The 22898-nt window shown below is 38.8% G+C and overlaps 2 protein-coding genes across 2 annotated transcripts in view; both read left to right on the forward strand.

The window, feature by feature from the left end:
* The window catches only part of LOC116293089 (uncharacterized), an 85184-nt gene that overhangs the window by 49729 nt on the left and 12557 nt on the right, over positions 1-22898 (forward strand). The window contains exons 4-5 of the mRNA XM_089038515.1: positions 397-537; positions 735-917. Coding sequence (XP_088894641.1) covers positions 397-537; positions 735-917 — 324 coding nt within the window. The remainder of the gene's footprint in view (positions 1-396; positions 538-734; positions 918-22898) is intronic.
* Positions 1-22898, forward strand: part of LOC116293733 (uncharacterized) — a 112769-nt gene that overhangs the window by 1569 nt on the left and 88302 nt on the right. The window lies entirely within an intron of this gene.

Here is a 22898-nt window from a genome sequence, read left to right on the forward strand (position 1 = left end):
CTGAAGTTCTCGCCTCTGGTAATGTAACAGCAAAGTTTGGGGAGCGAATTCAACTCAGCTGTAATGTCACGGTTACTAACCAAGAAGCGTTAATGACAACCATCGGCAAGTTTACCTGGGCAAAAGACGGAAGGGTTGTAATCGCAAGTTATTGTCCCCATTTCTCATCAATTAAACCTTTGGTTTTGAACGTAAGCCTAGCTGATGTTGGGTGGTACATATTCTTGTTAGTTGGAGTACCTTCTGAGAGGAATTAGAAAGAGAAACATCACGAAAACTATTATCGTAAAAGGTCAGTTCAATTACTCATATGGGTACTGATACATTGCTGTAGAAAACATCGGTAAAAAAAAAAAACTCACAGCAACATGATCGATACTGGAATTATTTCTTTAGTTCAGCCTAGATTTTTCACTGAAAAGAAAGAAGAAAAGAATATGAATCGGCTTGCGTGCACTGCTCAGGGAAATCCACTGGTGACCGAATGGAAAAGAAAAAATCTGCTCAACGATGACATCTCGGTCATTCATACTAAAGGTATGAATAGATGAATTGATGAATCGAAGGGATAGAAGGGATGGGGAGTGAATTGGCGAGTATGCCGGATGGATGGGACGGACGGACGGACGGACCTGTAGTTCGATAGATACTATTACGGCTGTGGATGTAAAAATCAAACATTTTGCTTTTCATTCAGAAGAGTATAACGTATTGTCTTCTCTCGTTATTATCAGATAACTCATCCAAAGGAAAGTACGTTTTTTCTAACATGGATGGCTTCAAGGATCACACCTTGACCATCTATGACGTACAACCTAAAGACGCCGGCCAGTATTATTGCTGCATCAAGAACATCACAAGTCCTAGACCCCCCGAAGATATTAGTAACTGTCAGATCTTTGACGTTCAACCTCCAGGTCAGTATCAGTCTGTCATCGATAATCACGTGACATGGTTAAAGTTGACAACTGCTTTTATCACTATATTACTTTTACAAATTTACTTGGTTTTCATCTCAGTTTCTGTAGTTGGTAAAGCAAGTCTCACGTTTTCCATCATTCTCCTCGAACTGCTGCTGATTTGGTTGCTGTAATGGTCACGTGACTACTCCACCAGGTCACGTGATGCCTGAGGATGGTTTATCTATCATTTGACCAAAGTAATTCCTTGTCAATAAAATAAAGTGCACTCTTATTCTTAGTGCTGAATTGTATTGAATGCCTTCATTGTGCTAGGGTAGCATGGGTAGCTTCTCACCACTGTGGTCCGGGTTCGAGACCTGGCTCAGACTGGATCTTAAGTGAGTTGAGTTTGTTTGTTGTGTTGTTCTCTCCCTTGCCACGAGGGTTTTCTTCGGGATCTCTAGTTTCTTCCCTCCGTAAAAAGCAATTTGTGAGTTGAGTGTTGTATATTGTAAATATAGAATGTAGTGGTAGTGCGTGTGGAGGGAACCTCACAGAAGAGCCCCGCATGGGGAGTGGTGGTTGTAAAATATAATTTAATTTAATTTATATAAGATAGTTAACAGTAATTTACTTTTTTATCTGTAAACAAAATGAACATGTTTGAGTTTTCATTTGTGTACTCCAACAAAACAATAAAATGGGAAAAGATCTTAGCTTGTGTGCTCTTTTATCTCGTAATACTAGTCTTTTGAAATACTAGTCTCCTTGAGCAAGCGTTACTTGGCGGGCTATATTTCAGTAGTATCGCACCGACCCAGGAATCTTGTCTCAACAGGTGATAACATAACTTGTTATATAATTACCAATGAAATATCTAATTTTCCCTATTTCTAATTTTCTCTATTTCCCCCCTTACTTCATAACTTAACGTAACGTGACGTAACGTAACATAACATTCATAGCGGAGCTCATGCGCGGGCCTTCGGCTGGTAAGTTTGGTGCTCCGCTCGCGCGGGCCTTCGGCGAAGAAAAACTGTTTCGAGCCTCCTTAAGAAAAAATGGTAAACCATCGAGTTGATTTTTCATGGCTTGGCTGACGTCACTTTCGTCCTTACGTCCGTCCGTCCGTCCAGGGGAGTTGGACACAGCGCGCGAAGCATCACTGAAGGGACAAAAAGTAAAACTCTCTTCATTTGCGTCTGGACGTCGAGAAGTGAAGAGCTCCCGAGATAAAATTTGATGTAAACAAACAAGGGACACGAAGATTGTCAAAAGTTACGTTTATGGAAACACAGAAAGCTAGTAAGCTATTTTACGATTAGTGTCTTACATACATATTCTCGAATAATTGAATAAAATCTTAAAGGTAGAACTATTAACTATTTGTGCCCTAGTTTTACGAAGTAAAGATGTTCGCACGAAAATGAGTTATCTCAACTCAAATGATAGCTAGGAATTTGCCTATTTTTATTAATTTTTTTAAAACAAGAATTGAGAGTATTACTAAATCCTACTACTTATGAAAACGGAATGCTGGCAGAATATGGGTTACTCAAATAATCAAATAAAAGACAAAAAATATTTAGCAAACAACTGAGCCGTACAATACACTAGAAGTTGAGAAAGCAAATATAAGTTTACTAAAACTCGTATGATAGGGGCGAGATGGAAACTATGAAAGTATAATAGATTGTTGAGTGTCGGCAAAGAAAACCTTTCTCTTAATTGAGGAAGCTACTAGCTTGTCCGCTTGTGTGTGCAGAGCCAGACGAGAGCCGGACCCTGTAAGCCCTGCAAGTGTTACAGTTTTTATGTAAATTTCTCATGAAAAATTGGCATAAGTTAAAAAAGAAAAAAACAAAAACACAAACCTAAAAAAAAAAGAAAACCAGAAAATCTCTAAGAACAAAGCGAAATACAAAATGCAAATGCAAAGCAAATGTCCGTGTATCTGATCAACAAAACGTCTACTGTCTTGGTGGTCAACACTGAGTATCGAGAAATCGGGGTGTGATTATTAAAACCTTTGGTCCTGTAAACAATCAAAATTTTAAGCTTTCTCAAGGAATCATTCAACATAATTAAGTAAAATATTAGGACAGAGTATAAGGACATTAGAATATTAGAAAAGGATATATTTGTTTCTTTAACGACAAATTCCTTCCTTCCTTCGGTGAAAAAGTGCCAACCTATAAACGAAGAAGTAGTTCTATTGCATCTAATTTCACTGTTATACAGCTGTACACCTTTTCTTTTTCCCAACAAAAGAAAAACGTCAATGGAAAGTCATTTTAGAAAAACGTTTTGCAAGTGGTGTTGAAAAGTAACGGAAAAAGGGCTCATTTGGAGCATTGAGTGGGTTCGATGAAGTGTGGAGAAAGTAATAAGAGTATATGAACTACATCAAATAGTTTATTATACCATCTGAGACCTTAAATATCACTTAAACGACTCTAACTTTTAATGCGAGAATATATAGCAGCTACCACGTATGTGAATGATCCTCGGCTGATATTATCTTGACATTTTAAATCTGATCAAATTGTCTTTAATGATATATTTATTCTTTGTCAAATGTTAGAAGAACTAACCCAGCTGCAACGACGACTACCTCAAAAAGGCATCACTTTGAGTCTCTATATTTCAAAAAGTACTGGGGAGCCCTGGGGAGCCCTCATACCACATGAAAGGAAATTTCCTCCATTACTTTTCGTTATAGTTTCAACACGAGATCCCATTTATTTAAAGAGTAAACGATAGAAATATGAAGCAAGCAGTTTCAGACAAAATGAATCGAGATCAAAAATAAACACACGAATACGAATGAGCATAAAAATTCTCAAAAGCAAAATTTTGAAGTCAAACTTTTATAACACCTTCAATATGACATGCACTTTAATCCTACAAGATTTCATTCCAAAAGCATACAAATAAATACTACAAAGTCTAAGAAATCTATCACTTGCCTTTTCATTTCTCTCCGCCATTTTTGCATTTCCCTTTCTCAAAATACAGGGCTCTGATTAGCCAATTTTAGCTATCGTGAAGCTTCGCGCGCTGTGTCCAACCCCCCTGCCGTCCGTCCATCCGCGTACACAACACAAGAATCCCGCTTGATGTCAAAGCAAAACTTCTCTCAAATGCGACTCTCAAATGCACAGAAGAAAATCGCTATAGGACAAGATATAGACCAAAAACAACTTTTAAAAAACATTCATTTAGTTAAAGATGGATCAAGAAGTGTTCTTCAAGAATTCAGGTGTGTGTTGTTTAGCAAACAATCGTATATGAAGAGGTTATTACACAGAAAGTTGTGTAGTACGGGTGTGTATTTTTACGAGTCATTTTAGTATTTTGACGAGTAAAAATGCACACCCGTATTACACAATACTTTCTGTGTAATAAATTATTTATTATACGACCAAAAATGAAAAAGAAAATAACCTTTATTTAGCTTTTTACAAAGTTTTTCAGGACGACGAGCGACCTTCGCTCGCGCTCGCGAAAAGAAAAAAAAAACAAATGACCATTTCTTCAACCTGATTGGTTCTCGTAAAATGTTTTGTTTTTCTATTGGCTCTCGTGAGAAAAACCCTTCAAATGTTTGGTAGGGAAAAAAGGGTTGTTAGTTTTTGAAATTTAGTCAAACAACAAGTTTAATTATGTTCTCAAAACTTCCATAAAATATGATGAAGCGATTACAAATTGATTGCCTAAACTGTCAAAACTGAAGGGAAATATTCCTAATGGCAAGTGAAAAACGAAAGCGACGTTCGAAAAGATAAAACAGCCAAAATGAAGCGTAAAGTTTGATTTTTTTCTGCCTCGTGGAATCTGGTGTTGGCTTCATCACTCTTGGACATGCTTGGTTTTTGGTCGCTTGAAAGGCTGTTGATCTATTTCTTCTTGTTGTAGCATTGTTGGATAGTTAAATGTTATTGTACAGTTATTGAACATTGCACCAGGAAGCACTGAACTAGGAGCAATTGAGCTACTTGGTGGATTAGAAATTTGCAAAGGCAACGGCCAGCACTGGGTGCGATGGTTTCCTTCACTTCGTTTGCTGATGATCAGCGACATTCTTCTTTGCTGTTCTTTTGAGTCTTTGGCAACGTCGAGACGCCATCTCTGGAAAATATTGAGGTCAAACGCCGTCTTTTTCACTGTGTTCAGTGTTTTCTTGTATAAATTTATCCATCTCGCCAGCATCCAATTTTGTTGGCTGCTATTGTGGTTGTGGTTCTGTGTTCTCGTTAATTTTTCATCAAGTGTGAAATTTGGAAGGTCTTCATCCGAAAAAATGTCACATATCAGGATTTTAAAAGCGTCGTCGTCCATTTTTTTCCAGCAAAACAAACTAGCTCGCTCGCGATGTGTACACGTGAGCACTAAACTGGCTATTAAAACGTGTAATACGGAATTCCAAACCGTGTAATACGGTTTTTTTGTGGCTACTGCCTCGAAGAGGCGAAGCCACTATGTCATCGAGTTGTGTCCGTCCGTCCGTCCGTCCGTCCGGCAAACGTTCGGAATTAGTCGAAAGGGTTTCGAGGCATTGTGATTAACTTCGGAACCAATCAGCAATCATCATCAATAATAAACAATTTGATACGAAACAATGAACAAACTTCGGAACCAATCAATGCTTAAACAACAAAATCTCGCTGTACTCCGATTATTGGGGGATGACGATGACGGCCTTGGAACCTCGTGTTGGGAGACTCGACTGTTCATGGTTGATTGTTCAAAGTTCAAGTAAGTGAAGTGTTTTCATAAAATTTTTCACTTTTATTCATCATAACTTTCATTTGGTTTTTCTGTACTATTAAATGAAAGGTTTTGCAAGTGTTACTCAAATTTTAGGCCGATCTTTACGCCGAAATTACAAGGCATGACAGCGAAGACAAACCTGGCTGATCACAGACAATGAGCTTTGTATGCAGATAAAAAATCCTTTATTGGGAAAGCAAAAGCCTCTTCGGAGGATAATTGAGCCTCTTTGGAGGATAATTGAGCCTCTTTTACTAATTTTGGCATGTTCTTTTCGAATATTATTTTTCGTTATGTTGGATTAAATTTTAAAAAGTCACGCAACCTGATAACCCCCATTAACAAAGGAAGAAGTTGTAAAATGCCTTGAACTACTTCTTATTTTAATAAATTGTGTATGTATACGTTAAATGGTCTGCTTCGTTTTACATTCTACAGGTTTCTCAACATAAAGCTGGCACTATTACACTCTGCCCGCTCAAAAAAAAAAAAAAAAAAACAAAAAAACAAAAAAACACAACAAGACCACAACAAACCGAAAATATTATTGGGACATTTTCAACGAAACTTGAGAACACTCAAAACAGCTCTTTTGACGTCTCCCTCCAAAACATTCAGCTCCCAGCCCGGCCTAAAACTACCAAACACAAAGACAGGAAACTAGTGCCAGGGCGAGCCATAATATGAAAACAACAACCACAGTAATTTACCTAGTTGTATGCCATTACGCACATGCGTTCCAGAAAAGTTGAGGGAAATCAATAAATAAATATACCTACTTGCAAAAACGTTGTCATAGAAAAACACGACATAAGTAATTTAGTGAGAAACTAAATTAAAAGACAAAAGAAGATCAATGAAGCGGAATTGCAGTCCATACCTCGGATAGCCTGTTAACGAGGCTCTCCAGGGCGCGGACGAAAATATATAGATTACACTTGCTTCCTCAGCAAACCCGTAAAAACATGTTTGTTAAAGCATTCCATTTAAAAAAATGAACTAAACCCCAGTTTCGCAATTCTGCAGTAGCCACATGCGCTCATCGGGAGTCTATTTTTTATTTATTTATTTTTTGACAAGCATTTTTTTCGACGAATCGACAAATCAAAGACTTTCTCTCAAAACTTTTATAATATTTCTATAGATAAACTTAATTTATTTTAATGCTGGAGGAAATGTAACACGGAGAGCATATTACGACAAATATTCCTCCTTTGTTTAGGTTCGTAAATCTTTAACAATTTGGTTGTTTTTTTACCAACTATCGTATGTTTTTCGTTCAAGAAAAGTGCAGCTTTGTTCGCCTCCTATCGCAAGGTCCCATCGGCAAACCAAAGAAGACTTTCATTTAGTAATTCTATATCAAATATTCACTGAACTGTTTATAAGCTGTCCGAGCTAGTATGATTATACAAATGAGCTTAAATTTGCGTTTTTAAGAGATGTTTTTCTATAAAGACCAAGTATTTCACTTTAAAAAGCTAAAAAAAATATTCAAAAACATTTACAAATGCCAATTTACTGACAAAGAATTTCGGCGTCATTTTGTATTTTTCTCGACGAATCGACAAATCAAAGGAATTTCTCTCAAACTTTTGATATTTCTATAGATAAGCTTAATTTATTTTAATGCTGGATGAAATATAACACAAAGAGCATATTACAACAAATGTTTGTCCTTCATTTAACTTTGTAATTCGGTTGTTTTTAACCAGCTATCGTATGTCAGTTCGTTCAAGACAAATGCAGCTTTGTTCGCCTCCTGTCGTGGGGTCCCATCGGCAAAACAAAGAAGACTTTCATTCAATAATTTTATATCTTTCTACAAATAATTTAATTAAATATCGAATGAATATGAAATTATACCAAATATTCAACTGTTTATTAAGCTGTTCGAGCTAGTATGATTATACAAATAAGCTAATAAATTTGTGTTGTTGAGATATGTTATTATATATAGACCTTGTCTTTCACTTTAAAAAACTAAAAAAAAATATTCAAAAACATTTACAAACGCCAATTTACTGACTAAGAAATTAGTCATTTTGCATTTTGCATTTCATTGCAAGATGCATTATTTTCTTTTTTGTTTCAGTTGTTTTTTCACAAGTTTAACTGAATGTAAACTTTGTTTTTCGAATAATTTTCGGTCGTTCGTGATTTCCGTATTTTTATCGCGCATGAAAACAGATGGAAAAAAAGTCGAATTTCAATCGAATCTCAAAATCTAGTATTTACAGCTTTTAAAGTTTTCAAGCTTATCGAAAAGTAGTTAAAGAATAAAAATATTTTGATGAAGAATTAGGATCAGAAAACTATTTTTTAACTGATGACACATTTGGTGACAGTTATGATCTCCAGCCAATTTCCTACCAAATCATTTATTTTCTTAATTTCATTGCGGTAAAAATTGGTTCTTATAAAAACCTAAACTCTTAATATGCATAACCTAACATTGTCATGTAAAAGAAGTCAAAGTACTGAGCTTTTGTTTTGCGCACCTTTTCTTAAGCAGTTTTCTAGTCTGTCTTTATATGCCGTGTTCATTTGTCCATAAAAAATTAGGAAAATTTCGAAATTTCGATTTCAATGAAAGACATCCAAGGTAAATTTCACTAAACCTGATATTGTGTTGGATTGTCTGTAGTTATCTTTCGTTTTTTACAGTAAAATTAACAAGGAATTCAAAGCTTAAAAATGTCGGCCATGGAAAACTTTGTCGAAGAATTTTCCAAGAACAAAACTAGCCCCTGGGGGAGGTGGTGAGTTGTGTACAAAATTCTGCTAAAGGGGAAAAATAATATTAAGGGAAAAATATTACCAAGGGAAAAATAATCTAGAAAAACAAACTTATTCGTTAAGGCTTCTGTAAATAACAAATGTAAGGTAATTTCTTTATTCTAATGACATGTCAATAGACAACCTATCATTGACCAATGGTAAGTCATTTATAATGACTTGTTCATCAACTCCAGGGTCAAGGATGTTTGTTCATTGACATGACCTTACACTTCTAATTGGGAAGTACTTTTTGTAGTAAACAACAGCTGCAAATCTACTATACTTTTCCAGTGAAAACGTGTTTTCATCATGTACATTTGTACTCCGATTTTCATGTACTGGAAAAGAGTAGGGTTGTTTACTGTACACACAACTACTTCCTAAGCCTTTTTCTGTTCACTTTTTCAGAATGATCTTACCTATAACTTTAAAATATCTTTAGTGCAATCTGCTCTATACTAGTTAAGTTAGCGAACACCATCGACAGATTGTTAGGGTCAGTTCTTATAGAACTGAGTGCTCGTACTTTTTCCTAAAGTCAACACCTGTCTCAAGCTCTTACGTCATACTTGACCTAACTGGTCTAATCTAGTTTGACCTAGTATAAACCGGTTATGTGAGGTATTGCGTAAGCTTAGCCCTTAAATACGAGCTCACTCAGGGTTCAGCTCAGTGTAAGAGAGCAAGAGTGAGAGCTGATAGCACAGTGCACAGCGAAGTAGCAGCTAGTCAAGAGCCATAATCAGAGTTCAGATGAGTTCATTGTAAGGTACTACAAGCAACAGAAAATAAAGCAGAAGGAAGCAACTGAAGAACGACCCGAATCTTTGTGTCCGTTGGGAAAGTATTACTCCCCCACTTCCCCTTCCTTAGTGGGAGGGTATACTCGCGCTAAGAAAACAATGTAGTGCATTTCGATTCGATTTCACTGCATGGCTTTTATTATGGGAGTCAGTATCTTCATCTCGAATATAAAATAATGGACAATTTTTTTCCGATCTTATTTTTACCTAGCCTGCGTCACATCCGGCATTTTCTTCGTGAATACCGTATTTACGATGAAAATTACGGATGTGACGCAGGCTAATTTTTACCTTTCTGATTCATTCAAATCGGGCTACCTGTGACTTTCTTAACGGGAGCTCCGCTTTTAGGCAGTGCTGAAATATACATATTAACATTCTAGGATTTTACCATCGATGACTCCCCTCTTACATGTTCCTATGACTATCTCTTAATCCTCGACTCTCAACACGGGCAGCAAGTAGGGAAGTACTGTGGCATGACTAAACCACTGCCCATAAAGATCGCAGGCAATGCAGCCAATATTCGTTTCCAGGCTTCCCACTTAAGCTCTGCGCGTGGTTTTAAGTCTCATTATACAACACTGTAACTAGGCAAGAACTGTCTTGACCTGTAACTTTAACTGATCTGGAAATGCTGAATAAAATAATGAATTATTCAACTATATATTAATATTGTTTTGTGTATTTTACTGAATACTGAATACTTTTAACAAAAGCTGACTGCCAGAGCCGCCACGTCCCAACTATGACAAAATAATATCATTAGTGTCATAGGACAAAATGTTTGTCAAGTTTGATTATTGTAGGTCATCATAGAAAACAGATTATCGAGCACGAAACTTAAGTAGGAATCAATTAATCAATTAAGAAAAGTAGGTCTATTTGCTCTGAGCGTCATTTCTAGGATTACATGAATAGGCTCGACATTTTGGTTCCACATGTCGCAAGGGAGAACAGAAACGCGTGTCAAAGTTAAACAGAATCAATTGATCGGTAAGCAAGAAACGTGTTCTCGGAACCAAAATGTCAGTCCTAATGGTTTGCTTGAGGTTAAGGTCGACAGCTCAGCACGTGGAGTTGTTGGCCATCTGAGCAAACATTCTATTCACTTTTGACATCTCTAAAGCTTTTGTTCTCTGATAGTACTGCATAATCGGGTGTGTCAACAATCTATTGACGCCCCAACTTTAGTCTCAATAATCTCCTTCATTTTTGTTTCAAACTTGAATCACCTTCAAGTGGTAATTAGTTAAGTTAAGTGTATAGCGACTACTGTATGATCTATGCGATTTAGAGTTGAGTAAATCATAGGAATTTGGGTTAGTTCAAATTCCTCCTCGGGAATTGGGAACTAGCTCATTAACTCCTCTGAGTCGCATTGACCAATCACAGTTAGCGTCAGGTCATTATCGGCTTGACGTCACTTTCTATAGACCACAAATAATACTTAAGTGCTTGTAGCACACACTAAGAGTTAGTTCGAGTTTTAGTTCTAGTTCAAGTTCAATTTCCAATTCACACTAAGAGTTAGAAGAGAAGTGTACAGACCAATAGTCAGACGAGCGAAGGAAACAACCAAGCGAATAAAAGACCAGAAAATCCATAAAGGTCTATATGTGTGTACGTGGGACGAGCTAGTCCGCCCCATCCCAGTCATCGGGAAAAACATCCCACGTCACATTAGTCAATGATATCTCTAAATCAGTACTTCCGTGTTAAAAGAAAGTGAAAAGCTAAAGCCGGCAAAATAAGCCACCAAGACTGCATGACAAGGAAATGGGAATAAACAAAATCTTATGAGATAAGTCAAAGTAGTAGTAACACCTGTCGAAAACCAGAATAGCTCTGTTTGATGCTGGCATAGGTCCAAAAACGTTTTGGACCTTAGCGTGAACGTACTGCAGCATGAACCTAGGTACCGTAGCATAAACCTGGGTACCTTAGCACGAACCAGTGTACCGTAGCATAAACCTGGGTACTTTATCATTAACCTGGGTACCGTAGCATAAACCTGGGTACCTTATCATTAACCTGGGTACCGTAGCATAAACCAGTGTACCGTAGCATAAACCTGGGTACTTTATCATTAACCTGGGTACCATAGCATGAACCAGTGTACCGTAACATGAACCTGGGTACCGTAGCATAAACCTGGGTACCTTATGATTAACCTGGGTGCCGTAGCATGAAGCGGTGTACCGTGGCACGAACCTAGGTACAGTAGCATGAACCTAGGTACTTTATGATGAACCTGGGTACCGTAGCATGAACCAGTGTACCGTAGCATAAACCTGGGTACCGTAGCATAAATAACATTCATATTACACTCATCATGGCCTCATGCGTATGTCAGCGACGAGAGTGAAAAACGTCTGCGCATGCTCTGAATCCGTATGCAAGTTAGTCATATCATATGTAAATTTGGCTTTCAAACATGCCTGATAAATTGGATTTCACAAAATGCCAAACCTTAGTGCCCATGCTTGAAACTTAAGGCTAATTCTTTCATATTGTGTTTGAAAATACAGTATCTCTCAAACTTTTTAGTATACTTGGAGAAAACACACATTTATTTTCTCACTCAAACACAGGAAGCCCATACAAGCTTTGAGAGCTGAATGTAATTTAACGAAAAAAATATAAATAAATGAAAGCTAATAGTTACTCATATGAAGTGTTTTATACGTCATCCTAGTTCTTTAGTAGTGATTTCGAGCGCGATTTTTTAAAAACAAAATCCCTTCCCCGTTATATGAGAAGACAAGTCGCTAAAATGGCTCGAAATCACTACCAAAGAACTAGGATGACGTATGAAACACTTCATGTGAGTAAGTATTAGCTTTCATTTATTTTATTTATTTTCTATTTTTATTTTTGTTAAACCACAGGCAACCCAAGCTCACTATATTTACTGCAAGTTCGTAACTACAGCTAGATCCAATTAAATCTCACAGATTTATTGGTAAACTATTCCTTCGTGCTCATGTGAAGTCAATTCCTCATCGGATTCGTATTTACTGAGAACAAGGCTATATTGCTCTTAGAGCAATGATGTTCCGGCCTGCTAAGCCTAGATTCAGGGGTGTGCGGTTTTCACTTTTTGGGTCAAGTGGCTTCGTTTTACTTTTAAAAAGACTTACATTTTTGTGGTTAGTCCGTCGATAGACGGCTAACCACTATGCTATCGCGTAGCGTGAACCACTTCCCCTCCCCTGGTAGGGCGAATCATTTTTCGCGTTTTATGCAGTAAGTTTTTAATTTACTGAATTTATAAGTTTATTTAACTGTTAGAGCTTTCATTATACATCCCTAATCAGTGGAATAACAGTTTTCATGGCCGATCTTGACAGCGAAATTGAAAAAAAAAAACGGATGACCAATTCGTGTCGTGCTAATGTGGGCCACTTCCCCTCCCTTGGTAGGGCGAATCATTTTTCGCATTTTATTCAGTAAGTTTTTAATTTACTGAACTTATAAGTTTATTTAACTGTTAGAGCTTTCATTATACATCTCTAAACAGTGGAATAACAGTTTTCATGGCCGATCTTGACAGCGAAATTGCAAAAACAAAACGGCTGACCAATTTGTACCGTGCTGCTGTGGACCACTAGACTTTCCCCCTGGGGTTAATTGTTGGAATCGTGCCACAAATCATGCTTCCTGTCATCTATCCAGGTCTGATGTTCGGTCATGTTGAATGCGATAAACTTCCGATAAAATGGTATGCCATTTTCACTCGTGGATTATATCATCATATAAATCATAATAATTCCTTTTCCTCGTGGCTCGAGTTGCTACAGCAAATTTTCTGACGTCTTAATCAACTCCGGGCCAAAGTAAGAGCGCACGACAGTCTCGAAAAGATAGTTTCATACAAAACAAACTCATTACTCATATACTGAAAACTATAAAAAAATATATGTATATTGAAAACAATATTGAAAACTATATTGAGCATCCTAATTGGAGGATAAATGAGGCCGTACTTTACAGGATATATTCAGCCCTTCGGGGAATTTAATATAAACAAACCAACAAACAAAAAACGCATCGTCGGATGTGAATTAAATCAGACCTTGAATCTCTTCCGATGAATTTTAAGATAATTCAGCCTTTTGCTCATGGGATTTTCGAATTCATTCTTAGAACAATCGACAAACCATATCTTTGCAATAATCTAATATGCAGTTTATTGTGAACGATCAACAAGGCAACATTGTCTTAAAACTATTTCTATTTCTTTGCAATCATGTGATAAATAGGTTCTTGCTATGTATACAGCAGATATGACCTGAACAACAAAGATCAATGAAAACAGTCGTTCAACGAGCAGCAGTGTTTATTCAAATGTAAAAGTTTTTAATAAAACATATGGTTCGAATTTTTTATATGGCATTAAAAACCTCCAACACTAATAAAACCAAAAAAATTAAATAAAATAATCGAAATTATACAAATATTGAAAGTTATGAAAACTGAAATTTCCCATGTATGTACCCTGAGGATTTACGTTTCACTTTTGACCAATTTTTAAAAGTTCATGGGAAATACCCTTTCTTGATTCTATATACAAGTTCATTTCCTTGGTCAGTTCTGATCACATGGTCGAAATCATGAATTATTAATGACTTTGGAAGACTTTAGTATTAACTCTCCTGTTCCTCGCACGGTTCATTTTGCTTCTTTGGACATGCGCTTCTTGAGCGCCTTTAATTAACAGTTCCGAGCGCAATCCAATCACGACAGACAGACAGTAAGTAATGTTTAGGAGTTCTATTTTTAGCTTTCTCCATGGGGAAAAATGAACTCATACATGTAAATGGTTGGCACCTAAAACGGAATATGATATAGATTGCTTATTGTATAAATATAAAAAATCTTCATAAAAAGATCCTCGACGTATTCTATCAAAAATAGAGTGATTATTAGTGAATTGTTGACTAAGTTTTTTGTCATTCAAGCACTCGAACTAGACGTGGTCGAAGGATCTCTCGTTCGTGAAACCACAAGTTTTATCTGCATCTATAATTTTTTCTTTATTCACTTGAAGAAATAGCAGGTACTTGAGTAAGACAATGTCCAAATCCTTTACTGTACATTGATGGTCGCAAATGAAATATCTATCTCGCATTGTTCGTTGGAGTGCAAGCATGCACACACACACGAGTCTTTTTAAATACATACGCTTCGACAAGGATGTCAAACAATAAATTGTTATTTATATAAAACAATAATTGAGCTATTGAGCTTATGACCTTAGCGAGTCACGGATCATGTATATAAATAAAACAAAAGGAATACAGGACGTCATAAAAACACTTGTTGATGAAAAGCTTATGAAAAAGAAAACCGATCACAACACAGGAAACCCACAAAGAGCAAATTACTATTCTAAAAGAAGAAAACAAATATAGCCGGGTTCCCTGTGGTAATAAGAAAGCCGAACGTGATTCGATACGATAGATGATCATGACAGCTGAGGAGCTTATTGTTCTGTCATGGTTCATTGCTTTGACTGTTCCATCAGGGTGTCACATCGTGGCTAAAGCTTTACCAAAAGCAAAGCATGTATAAGCACTCAATTACCAGAAATCCGAGACATCTTGCATCACGAATATCCAGTTTCCCCCGAATGGGCCTTTAAAAATGGCTATCCAGCGATACAAAGAAATGTATGTGATCTTAAACTTAATGTGGTATTTTTGAACCATAACAACTTCGAATTTTACGTGCCGACCTTTTGATGAAAAGTACAGCTCAATTAACATCAAACGTAACGCTTTTTGTATCATTCAATTCGTCCTTATGGACGCAAAATTGATCAAAAACTTAAAGGAATATCTTCAATATATGCCCCTTAATTGAAGCAAAAAGCTTGGTACCTGCATTAGTTTATGGACTTGGACTTATGCTGTTTTGCATGGATCCATCCGTGCCGACCTCTGAAATTATTCTTCACTTCATGTTGTGTCTAAAACCGTCAAAATTAACCTTTTATTATAAAATAAAAGGCCGCAAAACAGCAGGAGAAAAGAGCTATTTTTCGATACCAGTTGACCAGCATCTGAAGCCGCAAATGTCTTGCAAAAAGCAGAGAAATGACTCATTTTAATCGTTTTATTCGCTCAAGAAGCGGCCATGTTTACAGCTTTGTAGCCTTGTAGTTTCCCTTGTTATACCGCTGTTTTAGAATCTGTAGGCTCCCAAAAAGCGGGAAATTACGAAACAACAACTATCAAATCGCATGCACGTGTAATGTAATTACGAAATAAAATTTAAAGCCCACCTCGTGTACACTGTATTTTCATTATTTCTAAATAGCAAAATGTCCGACGCTCTGTTAGAATTTGAAAAAAAAGCCATTGATTTTAAGCTTAAGGTTGCTGAACCTCCTCTATCTTATATACTGCAGTCGCATGTTGATGAATCATCTATAGCTCTAGCAATAGAAATCCCTTACCCTATTTTGATGAAATGGCATGAACTTGTTGGGATAAAAGACGACCACGGAAAAACCCTGGATTACGTCGACCTACTTAATTTTTGGATCCCTGGACAATGGTTTAAAGTAAGTAAAGCGACAGGATTGAGGATTCACGAAAGGTTAAGACGTGAAGCTGGATCAGTTGTCAAAAAATACACAGGGAAAAAAGCTAGTGGAAGTAAGAGAAAAGAAGCCCAGGGAAAAAAGTTAACTCTTAACATCTATGAAAGAGAGCTTGTGGTACCTAAAGAGGTAGAAGAAAATCTTTCTGCTGCAGAACAAGAAATAAAGGAATGGAAATTAAAGTACAAAGATCTGGAGGGGGAGAAAGAATACTTAGCTAGTGAAATGAAGGAGGCGTTAAAGTGCACATGAACCCTTCGATAATACTTTCAGTACTGATTCTACATAAAGTAAATAGTTGAATGGTAAAATATTTCTTGATTTGAGTGATGCGTTTCTAAGTTATGAAGGTTTATACTTCCAATATGCTAATGAGTGTGACGTCTATTAAGGCTTAATCAAATATACAAAATCGAACTGGTTCATAGATACAGTATTTAAGAAGCATCATTATTTTACTCATGGTTTACATGAAAGCTATTTACAATTTGTATTTTCAAAATGGCCAGCATTTAGTATTATTAGTTACAACAAAAACACTCAAATACCTTACCTGACGTCATCATCATTAACATATTGGAAGTATAAACCTTCATAACTTAGAGACGCATCACTCAAATCAAGAAATATTTTACCAATCAACTATTTACTTTATGCAGAACCAGTACTGAATGTATTGTCAAAGGGTTCATTTGCACTTTAAAAAATAAAGAAAATGAAGTGGGAGAAAACATAAAAAGCTTTGAAGAAAGATTCAAAGAAATAGAAGAAAGAAATGTAGAGCTCTCCGCGTACGTCCAGAATTTAGAGAAAAAATCTGGATTTCTCTGCGAAGGCAAAACTATAGACGAATTGGGGAACAAACAAAGTTCCAGAAGACTCAAGGCATTAAAAGGAAAAGCAGATGTTGCCCTTTGGTTCCTTGAGTCACATGGGCTCAAACTTTCTTTCCTAAAGGTCCAGGAGACAAACACTGGGAAGTACCACACTTTGAAATTTGAAAGTGAATTGTCTAAAGAAAGTGCAGATGCCACTGACCAAGAAAACTTAGAAACTCTTTTGTTTTTGCTGGATAAATTTTGTGCCAGTGATGAATTTTATCATGAACTTTCTGTTATTTCTGAAGACTTACCGAGATCCTATTAAATAAAACAAAAGCGAAATGAGCTCAATAAACTTTGTCATATAGAAAGAACTCCTGGTCAATATCCTGGTGCTCAGCTCTTATTTTCCGACACTTTACAAGAGCATATTAGTCAATTCCTTAAGTCTAATCCAAACCATCCAGTGGATGAGCCAATAAAAGTGAAGATCAGTTGTGATGGGGCAAAGATGTCAAGATCAGCAAATTTTATGATCATGTCATTCTCTCTATTGCAAACCGGGGATCTGGTTATGTCTTCAAAAGGTAACAGAACCATTGGAATAGTTAATGGCCCAGAAAAATATGAAACATTAGAAAAGTCATTTTCAGAGATAATACACAAGAGCAGCAGTAAGGGGGACTCGAGAAGTCCCCAGGAACCTATGTCATTTTCACGGGAATTACCAGCGTTAGCGCCTATGGGAAACTTTTTGGCGGCATGGAAATAACCCGTGTGAAGTAGGTGCGTTACACTGTTTGCTTTCGCGAGAAGTCCCTTACTGCTGCTGTGTTGGAAATATTTGTCTTATATATGCATGAATGTAAAAAGTTCACCAATGACTTCTGTATAATTTGCCTAAGATCCAAAGTTAACATACCTAAGCCGAAGGGTTTCTGGTGTTGTGGTAAGAAAATGCAGATAGAAGATGACACGTCAGCACAGTGTTACGAGTGTGGTAAAAATATTCGTAATGCCGTACCAAATGCTACCAGAGAGCAGTATTACGCCAATGGAGGTTGTAAGAAGACCCCATACAAAAAAATAAAATACTTTAGGGACTGGATGAGTCATATCCAAGGTTTACACCCGGTATATTTAAACAACGAAGTAAGGAAGAAAATCATAGACCACTTAGAAGAGCCAACCCCGCAAAGTCTACGGAAGACATTGAAAAAATTAAAGCTAGGGAAATATTACAAAGCTATTCCCTATCTTTTGTCTGAAATTACCGGTAAGTCTATTCCCGAGGTTTCTGATATGAGCAGAGCCGAGTGGATGTTTTGTCGGCTGGATAAGGATATTCCTTATTACCCTGACGTAATCTACGAAATATTTTACAAAATAGACCCCAACCACCCCCTCTTGGGATGGATTCCAAGAAAATATAAATGCGAAACTGGCGTTCATTTTGCCAGAAACCCCACTGGGGAATGCATCGCGCAGAACACCAAGCTATCCCCAGTGGGGTTTTTTGCATTTTGGGCTTACGGGGCTTATTTCATCCCGCGCCAGAGGCCCTCTAGTACATACACATATATCTTTCTTACGACCCACCAGAGGGTGAACTCCGGACAGCGTCCCGAGACACCCCCTGACTTTTCCAATCGCGAAACCCCCCATCGCGGGGTTGAATCGCACTTTCCACCCCTCCCCCCACGGTTGCTGTGAGTGGGGGAGGCTATTTTTTCACTCACAGCAACCGGTCCAAATGCGTCTACAGCGAGGCTCGAACTCGGGACTTTAGGCCTCCCCAGCTCCAAAGTCCACGATCACGAGCGAACGCCAGACACATCTGGACGCTTATGTATGTGAAAATTATTATATTTAATCTGCATATTTTCTAGACTGACGTTCGATATGTAAATAGAATCCCGTCACGCTCTTTTCGAAGCAGATGTTCAATGAGCGAGCTTTCTTTGAAGCTCTTCTTTCGCTTCTTGATAGATCTTTTTGCGAGATTCCTCGGAAAGATCTTTTACGACTGTTTTTTTATTCCTTATGTCCGACTTTAATTTCTCGTACTTTTCCTCTTCGGTCAGAATAAGCGAGAATTCTACGTCGTCTATCTTTCTGTCACGCAGAGCCTTTGAGACAAGATCGGTAATTGTATTTACTTTAGCCCTTGACAGAGCTATTGTCGTGTCATGCTTGGATATTTTGCTTGACAACTGTTTCATAATGCCCGTAGCAACAGCAGAAATAATACCACAGGCTGCCCCAACGCCGGCCAAAGGAACTCCAACGAATATTTCCGGCCCAGTAAGCGAAGTAGCAACGCCGGAGCCCGTTAACACAACAGATATGGACCCCAAAGTTATCGCAATCTTATGTAGCGTACTCCGGGCTCTGACGTACTTTTTTCGGACTTTTTCGTAGTGTTTTGCCTGCCCTTCCAAGTAAGCCAAGATTAAGTTCGCTTTATTCAGACGAAAGTTTTCGGCGTTTAGTTCGTTAGGTGTAGTATAGGGAACATCTGGGTACAACTTAGGTGCTGATGGTATAACATCCATTATATATACTAATGTACGACGCTTTTGGGAATGATATACAGGAGCAGCCACATCACGACAACCGGGATTACTGGAACTGGAGGGCCTTCAGGAAGATGTTTCCGCACGCGGATGCTAGTAAGTTCGAAAGGAGGCCTGATGGGATTTACTTCAACGGCTCCAGGATGTACAGCAACGAGGATTTGAAGCCTACGCTGGTTAATCAAATAGACGATCAACTGAAGCATTCGCCAACGCCAACATATGTCGAGCATAAGCCAACGCCAGCGCCAACGCATGTTGAACCCGGTTGGTCAAAGGAATTATTGCTGGGTACCAGTACTTATCCGATACCCGCAGTTTCATTTGATAAACACCCAAGCTTGGGCCTAACGCTGAATATGCGGATCTCTAACAACCATTCCTTTCCGTTAAAGGTGCGAGATATCTTCAAAGAAGTTCCCATTGTTCATACCACCGCTAAGGAATCTCATGAATGGTTAAGTGGTCCTAACATGCGTTATTGGCCGCCGCAACTAAACTTTGCGGTTTGGTGTGCCACTAGCGGTTGTGGTGTGGTGCGAACTTGATGAAGAATTCGATATTTATGTTTCATTTTCACTTCACGGTTAGAAGAATACTGCACGAGATGGGTGTTACTGCATTACCAGGAGATGCTGCGTTTTATCCTAGAGATAACAAATACGACGTTCCGGCCTATAACAGGCTTTGTAAGGAGTTCGGTGTTGTAGGGAAGGATTTTAGATGCACTGTCGGTGCTAACAATGGTCTAGGGCACATTTGGGCTTATTGGGGGATTGGTGGACACGAGCTAAGCGATAAGGAAGTTCATGCATTGCGGCTACGGTGGAACACGGGATATCATAAGGAAACTCACGACAGTAGCACCTTCTTCGAACCAAATGCTAAGACCACTAAGGAAGTCAGAGACGGACCTCTGTTCAAAGACGAGGGCGGTAAGTATGCAGGGGCTAACCCGCTGATTATTAAGATTACCAACGACGAGCAAACGAAGCAATACTTTAATTTCATACCCCCAGAAGGTTAAGGACTAACCAAAGCCGGCCTTGCCCGTTTGAACCGCAGCATAGAAGCTTACGTGTATTCTATCCTTGGAGCCCAAGTAAATACCCGATCAAGCATAGTGGGGAATACCGGCGCCGCAGAAGAAACGCGAGCCGAAGCCTTGATCTTATTCGAAAGTTCAATCTTGGAGGGCGACATTAGCAAGGGCGTACAGCGTTACCAACTAGCTATACAAAATTCTAAGACAAGGTTGGACTATGCAGTAGCCCCGGGTTGTTGGTTAATGCCTAGTAACTTATCTATAAATACTGGCTCTGTAGTAGGATACAACAACAAACTTCAACGAGCTACTAAGGATATGAAGTTTGGGGTGAATGACGTGAACTCTGATACTACCAAGGGCATTCCTCACTTGGTAGAGAAGCCAAAAAAGTCACACGAAACGAAGCTACCCGTAGTTAAGAAACCATCAAAGCATATTCCCGCAACCATACCCGAGGAATATGACCATAACTTACTAAAAGCCGGCTTAGCCACCGCAAGCATTGGTCTGAGCTATTATATATGGCGATGAACAACCCCTACGTAGCTGGAGTAGATTGTGTCTATACGACTTACAGAGGCGAGAAAAAATACACCCAGAGCTCTTGGGTTGATGTCACGGGCATGTCCGTGAATTTGAACTACTCAGGAAAGAAGTTAATCGTTTGTAGTATTTGCATTGGCACGAGCAGCCATGCCAACGTCGGCTTTAGGTTCCTGGATGAGAATGGCGTACTGCAGCCTATGAGAAATAAGACACACAACAGGGAGCCTGCGCATTTCTCCGTAGAGCCCAACCCAGCCAGCGCCGAAAATCTATCGGTTTGGACTTTCCACATGGTGGCCGATTGCCATGGGAAGGTAAAGCTGCAGATAAGAGTAGACGATACGGGAAAGGTTACGGTAAATAGCATAGAAAATCAAAGGGATACTATTTATAATCATAAGACCATTAGCACTCTTACGGTGATTAGTCTTTAAATATATGAACCCACACGCGACGGAAGATTGGTTTCTCCATTACCTGGAGGAGAAGGACTACTTAGAACAGCATTGGCATGACACCGGGCTGTGGGTGAAGGTTGGGGGCCTGGGATTGATCATGTGTACCATTAGCATTTCGACGGGGTATTCGTGTAATGTCGGGTTTAGGATTGTCGATGAGGATAACCACCCATTACTACCCTACAGAAAAAAAGATAATAATAGGAACCCAGCTCATTTCTCGTCGGAGCCCCCACCGTTAAGCACAGAAGACTTAACGCCGGTAACTTTTCACATGATAGCCAATTGTCAATATGCGAAGCTTCAGGTTCTTCCCAACGACGTTGCCTACCTTCGGATAAATGCCGCCCCGTCAAAAGATCCTCCAACGAATGCTGTTTGGAATCATAAGCCCATTAGCACCATGAGTGTGCTGCCGCTAGTTCCGCATTATCAGGGCGGTGTGAATACTATCTTTACTTATCCCCAGTCGAGGACGCCTCGGATGCCCGACGACGATAAGCCACCAGTAATACACAAGGATAAGATCAACCCTTCATCTTCTTCAGGAGTACCACTCCAATAGCTACGACTAATATCCAAATGTTATTCCCCACAAACTTTAGCAGTTCTCCGCCGGCCCTAAGTGCCAGGCCAAGAACGCTACCCAGCAGCCCAGGAAGACCGGCTGCCATCTTTTTTCCCAAGTCCGTCAGCCCATTGCCTAATTTCTTTACGCCCGCGCCTGTAGCCTTAAGCGCGGACAAGATCACGCCTACTACGCTCGAAATAGCGACCGCAAATGCCAGCGGAAGACCATACTTCAAAAGGGCTCTTTTTACCTTTTCCTTCGTGGTAAGTCCCAATTCTCGTTCCAGGTTGTCCTTTTGCGCTTGTAATACCGCGACTCTTTCCTGAAGGGCTTCTAATTCCCTTTGTGCTGCCTCCCTTTCCTCTTCGGGACGAGTTTGGTCATTGATTATTTCCTGCTGCCGCTCTATTTGTCCCTCCAGGTCTTCAATAGCCTGATCTCTTTGCCGGATTTGTTCTTCCTTAGTGTTAATTTCGGCAACCAACTGCCGCCGTTCCTCTAAAGAGCCAGCTATGGTGGTACGTAAGTTCTTAGCTTCTTCCTTGCTTATGTCTAGGTCTTGCAGGACAAGTTCGAAGGCCTTTTGGGCTTGGTCCCTATCGCGTAGGGCTTTGTCTGTTTGTTCTCTCATTTCTATTATTCTTTGGTTTTTATCGTTAAGTTCTCTCTTTTGAGCATCGAGGAGTAGTCGGTTTTGTCGCATGTATTCTGCCTCCCTTTCCTCCATTGTTTCCTTTAGTCCTTCGACTTCCCTTATCGCTTCGATGCCTTTTTGTTGCCGCTGCATTAGGGTATTGAACTTTTCAAAGGCTTCGCTGGTGTTTTCATCGTTTTCTCTTAGTCTTTCCACCAAATTAGGTCTTCCTAATGCGTTTTTGATTTCTTTTGGGAGATTACTGGTGAGCCTGTCGGAGTCTCTCCTTTGGTAGAGATTATACCACTTATCCCTTCCTTGATACTGGATTTGAATTTGCCCCTTATCTCCGGTTTGGAAATTAAGGCGGGTCAA

Source organism: Actinia tenebrosa, unplaced genomic scaffold (assembly GCF_029948245.1).
Source record: "Actinia tenebrosa isolate PJP-AT-01 unplaced genomic scaffold, QUT_ActTen_1.0 PGA_scaffold5__44_contigs__length_20552954, whole genome shotgun sequence".
Classification (NCBI taxonomy): Eukaryota; Metazoa; Cnidaria; class Anthozoa; order Actiniaria; family Actiniidae; genus Actinia; species Actinia tenebrosa.